Source organism: Myxine glutinosa, chromosome 13, assembly GCF_964187855.1.
Source record: "Myxine glutinosa chromosome 13, kmMyxGlut1.1, whole genome shotgun sequence".
Taxonomy (NCBI): Eukaryota; Metazoa; Chordata; class Myxini; order Myxiniformes; family Myxinidae; genus Myxine; species Myxine glutinosa.
Window position 1 is genome coordinate 63,633,521 of NC_136273.1, and position 10,372 is coordinate 63,643,892.

The following is a 10,372-nucleotide window of genomic DNA, read 5'->3' on the forward strand; positions in this document are numbered from 1 at the left end:
CCAAACCCCCATTGCATTGATGAAACAATTAATAGGAGATTATCCTAAAGAAAACCAAAGAACCTTGCGTTTTCAAACGCCTCAAGTTGATAATCTTGGTGCACCACATGGCGACCCACACCATGATCCAACAACACCAGGCCAAACCATTTTATACAAACGTTCAACCTAGTTGAACTGCTTTACCACATCCATGTACATCGGTGAGATAATAATGCATCCTCATTTGAGAATAGAATGAAAAAGGTAAAACCTGGACTCATACGCCATTCGTAAACTTGTCGATTGCATGTGTCACGAGGTTAAGGAAAGTGTGTGGTCCTCGCACAGTAAGCACCAAATATAAATGGTACCTGTCTCCCTTTTGACATAGAACCTTTAAAAATCATCAATTGTACAGAATTTGAGATTTTCGATCATTTAATCTACCCGAGAATTGAACTGAAGCTTCAATGGCAATTCCGTTAGATGATACAGATAGAACAAACATTTCTTTTCAATAATGAACACAGGTACCAAAATATGCAAAAGTAAATCAAAACTCAATACAAGTCTTCCACCATCCTTGTTCGAGCCTAGGCCTTACCCTGCTGTCGAGCTGTGGGAAGAACGACTGAGCACAGTCCCCCCTTTCTCTTGCGATGTGTAGTTCTGACACAATGCTCCTGCAGTTTATTGTTACGAGTCACAAAAATGTGGAGAGACTTAAAAAAAGCAGTAGATTTAAATAAAAGGATACAGAAATGATGTAAACAAGATGGTAATGCTAGCAAAACCTTGTGAGGAAAATTTAAAGTAAATTCCAGGTTCGGGAACTTTTGGAGAGCTATCACAGACATTGCAACTTTTGTTCAATAGAAAACAATCACATTATGGACACTAACTGCTCATCATAAAAATAATAAAAGAAATAGCCCGTTAACGTCTGACAAGTTAGTACCTGTATCTGCTGTGTAAAGCTTTCGAAGGAGTTCGCAGAGCGATTTGGACAGGCATTGTGAAAATCCATTTGGCCTTCATGTTGGTCATGCAAAACTGGACGTGTTTGTGTCATCATATCAATAGATTGAGGGGCTGACAGGTTGGCCGAGAGGTACGCACACTCGTCTCTACTCTGTCTAGCCCGTCCCAGGTATAAACTGATATCCCGGTGTTTCAGAGGGAGCGTGATTCATCAGTGCATGTGCTTTCCCTAGGATGGACATTGAAACTGGTATCCTGTCTGCCATCGTTCATTGGTGGACGCGAAAGATCCCAAGGTGTACTTCCCGAAGAGTGGGCGAGCTTTCGCCAACACCGGTGCATTGCATCAGCAGAAACAGCCGCACCCTCAACCAATGGTGCTACATATGAACGAGGAAGAATAGATTGAGGAGCTGAACCTGAAGGAAGGTCGGCCCATCTCTGTAGGTATGTGCCAGAGTTCCAACATGGCCCTGCTCACAAAGGTGTTTTCCAGATTTCTTCAGTAAAATACTCCATGTCCACAGACAGTGTGCCATTCTTCATTGGATCTTCTTCACTATCCTTTTGGAAGCCAACATCCCTAAACACACCATTATGGAACCGATTCTGTTTTCGCTCTGGATTAAAAGGCCTCCCTCATTCTCCTTCCCACTTGTGTGAAGTAATTATACACCCAAAAACGAAATGTGCTACCACAACCATTCCTTTCAACGAAAAAGAAAAATTCAATAACTTCTCTGTCAGCCGTAACATGGCGAACTACCAAAACAAGTCGTCGCTACAGTCTCTCCACATACATGGATGATCTTGCTTTCATTCATGATCAACATCTGGAAGAATTTCAGTCTTTTGATCTTCTGAGCCTTGCGATGAGACAAAACATGTTGAACAGACATCTCCAAATGTACTTCTCAAGCTTGATGCCAAGGAAACACCCTGCCAGGTGAAGGCCTTCATCATTACCTCGATTTTAGTTTATAACAAATGAAGATTATAAATGTAGGTGAAGGAAATATTTCTCCAAACCAAGAGACAAGACTCCGCATTCTACCTGGTGGAGTTTGATGTCCTAGCAACAATTGGGATTAAGGGACGGGAGGTTGAGGCACGAAGCACCCTGCTATCATCTCGTCAAAAGCGTTTTGTGTTTTCGATGAAAGAACATCAGGCCTCATGCCTCTCATTCTCACAGGCTTGGCAATGCACAAGCAGGAATCCACTGACCAACTTCGTCATCGGTCCAAGATGTACACTCATCTTCACTTCTCTGTTCGTTACATCTTCCTCCCTCTCAATATCCAGGAAATGACGAAGGTATAGGAAAAAAAACAAAAAACTAAGCAGCACTGTGCAGAACTTTTCAATTTGGACAGGGTGGCTGCACACAATGGTCAACTAGATAAAGCTGATGTTTAATTCCCAGAACAACTTCACCCACCTTATGACTAATCATAATTTCTGTACCCGACCAAGTGTGGCAAACCCAGACATTACCTCCATTCGATGATGATTCCTTCCAGTTAGGGTGCATTGTACGAGTTTGTTCCACCTGTGATTCACAGGTTGACATGGGATTGCTTTCAAATGCTGCAGCAGCTTGAATCATGGCCATTGAGGCTTGGGGCCCAAAACCTATGTCTTTGCTTAAAGCACCTGCAACTGGTGAAGGTGATGGAGCCACAACTGCCTTTGGTCGAGATTCAGAAAGGTGTGCCGGGGTTGGTGAAGGTTGGGCCTGCCTCGAATAGTTGCTGGAAGTCATTTCTTGAGATGGGCAGCCATGTGGTGTCTGCTCAACGTTTCTTGCAAGATGGGAGAGCTGTCTCTCAGAGTATGGCAGGGTGGTCGATGTTGATGACGAAGGTGATGCAAAAATCCCTGATGATTTATATGTGTATGACTGTGAGGTAAATGCATCGGAGCAGCTGGATAACGTTGGAGATACTGAGGTGGTATTTGATGGTGTAGAAAATGCTACGGAGGATTGTGGAGGGTGGTGGCTTGCAGGAAGTTGTTGTGCCTTTGCAACTGCAGAGGTAGGATCAGGAGTGATGTTACTTCGGTCACTATAGGACTGCAAGATATGAAGGGCATAATCTCCAGAAAAGTTGGATGGATACGAAGGAGGCTTGGAAGAGCTCTTTATAACATGTGTATTTGCATGGTATGATGGAGGGGGGGTTTTATACATTTTTGTTAGCTCCCCTAGGGCATTGGTATGTCGATTATCAGGATGAGGATGAGCTTGTGCTGATCCATAGCTTGCTGGCATGGTGTTGGGCCGGGAAGGTTCAGACATGGGACGAGGAGGCGGCACGGATGTGTGCTCGGTTTTAAGTGGTGTACAAAGTTTTGTCTGCTGGTCGTAGGGTGTGCAACCAAGTTGAGCTATATCAGATGCTAGAAGAGCAGAGCAGAGAGACTTCGATGCTCTATTTGAAGACTTTGCTGGAGAAATATGTGATGGCTGGGGATAGCCGAACAATGCTTGTGCTCGACAAGAATCATCCAGTGCCTTGTTCTTCATGGATGTAACCGATCTTGATGTAGACGACGAGGAACGTGTGCTGTGGGTCAAGACCTTCTGGCTCGAAGACCATTGCATTCCTCCACCTGCAAAAGAAAGCAACATTGAGTGGACTTTTAGGCCAAGTTAACACACCTTTTCCAGAAAACCTTACCTTATTAACCTCTTAAAGTCAAGAGCTTAATGTTCACCTCCATCCATGATCACCCTCTACTCTCACCTATGAAACCATCTGTCTGAGTCTGTTGCCTTATACTCTTCCCCTCTAGGGCTCCCAATCTGCTGGCCATAAAAACCTCATGGTCTCTTCCACCACCCCCCCCCCCCCCCCACCCTCTTATATTTTCTACACCCACTGATACTCTGCCCCATTTTCTCTGCAAGTCCTCTTCTCAGGCTGCAGTGCATCCATGCTTCTCATCCAACTTTATTTTTATACATGGGCTAAAGCTCGTAATAGAGCTGACACACACACACACACACACACACACACACACACACACACACACACACACACACACACACACACACACACACACACACACGTACATACTGACGAGACAAACACTAAACACAGCCACTGAGCTTGGGAGAAGTGCCGTCACTACCGCCACTTCTCAGGATACTCTGGGTACCAGCGACATCATGACAATGGCACTGCGTTTCTCACCGTACTCAGTAGGGCATTTCCTCAGGAGGAATTTCCTCCTCCCCATGGATGCCAACCGATGGGGATTGCCTGTGCTCTATCCTTTTCAAGCAAGGAAGCAGCACGTACCATTTTTAAAGTCTTGGGTTTGTCTCAAACTGGTCCAAACAGGTTGGGGGGTTTGTAGGAGACACCACCTCCTTACTGGATGGCCGTTGGCTTCCGATGGTTTTGCTTTTAGTCCTGGCAGGGTGTCACAGTCACCCTCCCCACTAGCTCCCCTTCAAATTCCGATTTCTTTCCTGAAAGTTTCTGTAGTGTCCATCTTGTTTATCTCATGTACCCCACCCCAGCCCTCTCTCTTCCACAGATGTCATGATGCCCATTAGCCCAATGACAACTTTTTCTCTATTAACCAATTTTCTCTCTGTTGACCCTTTGCCCTCATATTGTTCCATTATTTTAGGAGCTTTGACACTTGCATAAAAAACAGTAATATAACTCTGTAATTATATATCTGTAAAGAGGGGAAAGGGACAGGACAAAGAGTGAAGAGAAACATGGTAAAATCAACATTTTTACAATCTCTTTGGGTCTTACAATGAACGTAACGCAAAAGTCAACAATATTATTTTTTTTCTCGCAGAATAACTAGTTCACCATCATTAGGTTAATGACTATCTGTGGTAGGTGACAGCAGTTCCGCAATGCAGTTAAGATTCCTCAGGGGACATTCTGGTGCTTTGTGGAAATCTGGACTGACAGTCGATTGAGTGGGTCCATCTGGACCTGCACTGTGTGGCAAATAAAAGCAGCAAATTGTTCCTGGGTCGTGGTCCATATTGAGTTTCGACAGAGTATCTACTGGTGCTGCAGCTTACTCTGGCTGGATGAAGATTTGATGACAGATGGCTGGGAATCATTTTCTGTAAATTAGAGAAAAATAGGAGATCAGATTCAAACAACAAACGTTTTGCAAAAAATACTATAAAATCAAATGACTTCACGAGGGTCAAGCACTGAAAAACTTTGCTTGAAGTGAAATAAATACGTTTTTCAAGTCTTCAATAGTTGTGTTTACAGTTCCTGAATTGTAAAATTCCAAAGCTTTAGCTCGTGAAAGGATTACAAGGAAACATCTGGTGAGTTGGTTATCAGACAGGCAGGGATTTCAAAGGAAAGTGCAGGCAGGGATTTCATTTCAAAAATGGAACAAAATTTCACCATAGACACAAACACACACACACACACACACATAGATAATAAATTTGCAAAACTTTCTAAAATCCTGTTTTCTCTTTGTCATTATGGGGTATTGAGTGTAGATTGATGAGGGAAAAAATGAATTTAAACGATTTCAGCACAAGGCTGCAACATAACAAAATGTGAAAAAAGTGAAGGGGTCTGAATACTTTCTGAATGCACTATACTACACATACCTACAAATAAGCTGCGTAAGTTTAAATTTGATATCTTGAAAAGATATTGAGGTATGGAAATAATATATTGACAAAAGGTCCCGTTTGACTATATAATGGTGTGAAATTGTCATGGAAACCGCTGACATGTCAAAACAACAACAACAACAGGCATTTTAAGGCCATTTTCCCTGCTAGAGCGGGGGTTAGCCTTGCGGTCCCCATGACAATCTTCTTCATTTTGCCCTATTTTCTGCATCTCCCCTTGTTAACCCCCTTGCCCGCATTTCTTCTTCGACCATCTTTAGCAAGTCTTTCCCGGTCTTCCCCGTCCTCTACTTCCTTCTGCATTCTTTTCCATCACTCTTCTCAACCAGCCACTTTCATCCTTCCTCAACACATCACCAAACCATTTCAAACTGTTTCTCTTCACAGCATCAATCACAGGCTCTATTCAAATCATCTTTCGCAATTCATCATTTGTCTTCCTCTCTCTCAACGATACTCCGCACATCCACCGAACCATTCGCATTTCCACCCTTTCCAGCCTTCGTTGCTGCTCTACATTCATGACCCATGTCTCGCTCCCATAAATCATAACACTTCTCACACATGCAGCATACACCTTTCCCTTCAGCTTCAACGACACTCCCCTCCTCGTCAGCATGCCACTCAGTTCCCGGAACTTCTTCCATGCACATCTCATCATCTCACTCTAGCAACCTTTGCCGAGTCTGATCCACCTTCTCCATTCAGCATGTCTCCGAGGTAACAAAATGTTTTCACACCTTCCAGCTTCACGCCGTCTCCAAGATCCAACTCAACATTTCCTCCATCTGCGGCTCCCTCTGTGCACACCTTACACTTGAATGTAGCTGCCACACTGGTTAATGACCCTCTCAAACCACTACATTTTTGATGAACCCACTCAACGCACATTGTACATTGAATGGAGTTCACTCCGACACCCTTCCTACACACAGCACACGGCCACTTCCCAGTTCTTTCCACCTCACCACATGCTTTACCACTTGCCATCACCTTCGTTTTTCCGATATTCACCTTCAGATCTTTTGTCTCCATACATTCCTTCCACTTGTTCATCTTTTCCTTCAGTCCATCCATACTTTCCACAATCAACACCAGATCATCTGCATACAACTCCCACGGTAAACCCTCCTTTACGTTCCGAGCCAGCACCACCATTACAGCTACAAATAGTAGTGGACTTAGTACCGACCCCTGATGCACTCCCACCTTCACCTCAAACTCACCACTGTTCCCGTCCTTTCTCCGTACAGCTGTGCGCGCTCTTTTGTACATTGCCATCACTACTCTGATCAACCATTCCTCCACTCCAAACTTCCTCAATGCCCATGTCACTACTTCACGTGGAACCCTATCAACGGCTCTGCTCACCAAACTCTCCTCTGTTGGTATCCATGGAAATCTCCACGCATGGCTGGCGGACTTCCTCTCTAGTCGTAGTCAACGTGTGGCCCTGAATGGGTTTCTCTCATCTCCTCTTCCTGTTCAGGCTGGAGTTCCCCAAGGCAGTGTTCTGGGCCCTGTGCTTTTTCTGGTCTTCATCAATGATCTCTCCGACTCTCTTGAAAATCCTCTCTTTCTCTTTGCTGATGACTCTACTCTCTGTCGCTCCATTCTTCATCCCTCAGATCGGCAGTCTGCAGCCTCCTCACTCTCTGCAGACCTGGACAAAATCACAGACTGGGCAAACAAGTGGAACATGTCTTTCAATCCTGACAAATCTCACACTCTTACGATGTCTCTCCGAAAAGACCGACTGGACAACCCTCCCATCTACTTTCTGAATAATCCTCTCCAAGAAGTTCTGTCACTCAAACTTTTGGGTCTCACTATCTGCCATGATCTTTCCTGGGAAAACCACATTTCAAATCTGGCCTCCAAAGCCAGTCGCCGACTGGGCATCCTCCGTCGTGCGAAGTCCTTCCTTGGCACACCTGAGCTCCTCACCACGTACAAGGCTTTCATCCGCAGCTCAATGGAATACTGCTCTCCCCTCTGGGCTGGTGCTCCTGCCTCACACCTAGCTCGTCTTCACGCTGTTGAAAGCAAAGCATTCAGAATCATTGGAATCTCCCGCGATGAAGCAAACTCCAAGGGCCTCTCACTCACTCACCGCAGGCAGGTTGGTGGTCTTTCCGTGTTCTACCGACTCCTCTCTGGCCTTGCCCCACCAGCTCTCTCTGGGCTCTGTCCCGCAAATATTCCTACAGGTCGCACAAGATCTGCCTGCAACCCTCTTATGGTTAAACTGCCAAAATCAAGACTCTCTGCTCACCTTCACTCCTTCATTCCTCTTTTCTCCCGCCTCTGGAACAAACTCCCTCACTCTCTTCAATCCCACTCCACCATCCAGGTCTTTAAAACAGCTGTTCACCACCATCTCTTATCTTCCCCCATCCAAAACCTTGATCTTTTCTATCCCCGATAATTTCACCCCAATTCCACTTTTTGAAACACCAACTTCTGTCCTGGAAGTCCTTGGTGTCCTTGTGTTTTATACTTCTCCCACCCCCCTCCCCCCCTTCCCAAGCCACCTCCCCCCAAGCCCTCTCCCTCCCACACATCTCCCTGCTCTTAAATGTTGTGTGCTCTCAAGTGTTTGTGTGCTTCCCATTCTCTTGTCTTCCGCTCCCTCTTTTTATATATTTTGTTTGTCTGGTTGATTTGTTTGTGAAGTAAATGTCAGCTTTTTCACGAGCCTCGATTCAGTATACAAAAAAAAAAAAAAAAAAAAAAAAAAAAAAGCTCTCTCCAGATCAACAAACCCAAGAAACAACTTCTTCCTCTTCTCCATGTATTTCTCCTGCAACTGCCTCACAATAAAAAGCACGTCTGTCGTTCCTCTTCCTGGCATAAATCCAAACTGCATTTCGTCAATTTTCACTTTCTTCCTTATCCTCCTCTCCAACACCCTTTCCAATACCTTCATTCCATGCTCCAATAACTTTATCGCTCGATACGAGCCACAGTCCAGAGGGTCACCTTTCCCCTTGTATAGAGGGACGAGGGTACTCAGTTCCCCATCCACTGGAATGCGGCCTTCTTTCGCCACCAGATTGCAGATCTCTGTCGTTCTCTTCACACCTCAATTTCCCGCTGCCCTCAACATATCTCCCACAACTCCCGTCGGCCCTCCCGCTTTTCTACTCTTCATTGCTTTTATCGCTTCCTCAACTTCCTTCTCGGTTATCTTCTCTGCCGGTCCTAAAACTGGGTTACTCTCTATGTTGCCATCCCATTCATTCTCTGTATTCAACAGCATTTCCATATATCTTTTCCATCTTCCTTTAATTCCATCTGGGTCCACAACGATTTGTCCCACTTCATCCTTCAAGCAACTCACCCCATCACATCACACCTCTCTTTCGCTATCTGCTTTGCAATCCTGAATACCGCTCTCTGACCCTCTTCCAAATCCAAGCGTTCTCCAAACATTTTCCTACATGCCTCCCGCGCCTTTGCTACCTCTTTCTTTGCAGCCTTCTTGGCTGCCTTATAACTTTCATGCTCTGCCTTTTCTGCCCCCATACCCTTCGCCTTCTGCCATTCCTTGAACTTCTTCCTCTTCTCGTCAATCTTCTTTCCAACTTCATCATCCCACCACCATGTTTCCGAGTGCCTCGGTGGTCCTTTTGTCCATCCACATACTTCACCAACGGCTCCCAACAGACTATCTTTCATTGACATCCAACCACGTTCAAGCTCAACCACATCATCCTCTGCCATACTCAGCCTCTCTTTTAATGCCTCCCTCACTGTCACCTCTTTCAACCTCCACACCTTCATTCTCGGTTGGTACTTTACCCGCCGAGCTCTCCTGGCACCTTTCACCCTTATGTCGCAGACAACCAAGTGGTGCTGTGAAACAGCCTCCTCCGGATCACCTTTGTGTCCCGGAGGTTGTCCCCTATATCGTCTACGCACCAGGAGGTAGTCAACGGTTGTCGTCGACCCACCTGAAGTGTATGTAACAAGCTTATGTGACATGTCAAAACGACTAAATGATTTTATGTAACCTTTAGCTTTGACATTTTACCTCAAACAATAGGCTTCAGTGACTCAATATACAAACCCTGTTCAAATTTCAAGTTCACCAGATGAAAACTTGTGATTCTATGCGACCTTGACCTTTGACCTCAAAAACAATATGCTTGTAGGTTTTGATTGCTGAACCATTCAGTGACCCAATATGCAAATTATGTTAAACCTTGCAGAGTACCCACCCTTTGGGCGGTGGAGTTCTAAAGGGGTCTTAAAAGGTCTGTGAGGAACTGGGGATCGGTTGCAGAACAGGTTTCCAAAATCTCTCCCTAATGTCTCAGGAGGACAATTTTCTCAACAAGGCTCAGAATGGATGCCTCATCTCTGCTGGGTTGAGTCGGTCGCAAAATGGAGGCCTGCCCTTCCGTAGCCATACTCACCTCTGCCTTAAACAATGCTGACGCAAATACTCTGTAGGTTTCCTGTACTCCATCATTGTTATACAACTTCAGATGAATAAAGTTCATCAAACTGTTTGAATCTCAGGATAAATTGAGGATGTTTCATTATTCCTGCTGCTGTTTCCCAGGTGGTTGCTACTGCCACCGAGCCAGGTAACATCCAGCCATCATTGGAAAACATCAGGGAGGTTTTGGAAACCCCTAAAAAAAATTTCCATGTTAAACAGGAAGCCATGCATGGTCATTGAGCATTTCTAATCCTGCCATTTTGCATAAAGAAATGCTCTTCACACAAACATATTTCCACATTAAATGCTTTTTA

At 45.0% G+C, this 10,372-nt stretch overlaps 2 protein-coding genes across 5 annotated transcripts in view; one reads left to right on the forward strand and one right to left on the reverse strand.

The window, feature by feature from the left end:
* Positions 1 to 10,372, forward strand: part of LOC144888693 (uncharacterized) — a 1,025,555-nt gene that overhangs the window by 991,663 nt on the left and 23,520 nt on the right. The window lies entirely within an intron of this gene.
* LOC137438993 (uncharacterized) overlaps positions 1 to 10,372 on the reverse strand; it is a 139,212-nt gene that overhangs the window by 10,205 nt on the left and 118,635 nt on the right. For 3 of the 4 annotated variants that reach the window (XM_068134535.2, XM_068134536.2, XM_068134537.2), the window contains exons 10-12: positions 5,024 to 5,068; positions 2,461 to 3,579; positions 587 to 665 (exon numbers count right to left, since the gene is read on the reverse strand). In XM_068134535.2, the coding sequence (XP_067990636.2) occupies positions 587 to 665; positions 2,461 to 3,579; positions 5,024 to 5,068 (1,243 nt within the window). The remainder of the gene's footprint in view (positions 1 to 586; positions 666 to 2,460; positions 3,580 to 5,023; positions 5,069 to 10,372) is intronic. The other variant, XM_068134539.2, reaches the window with a different exon arrangement.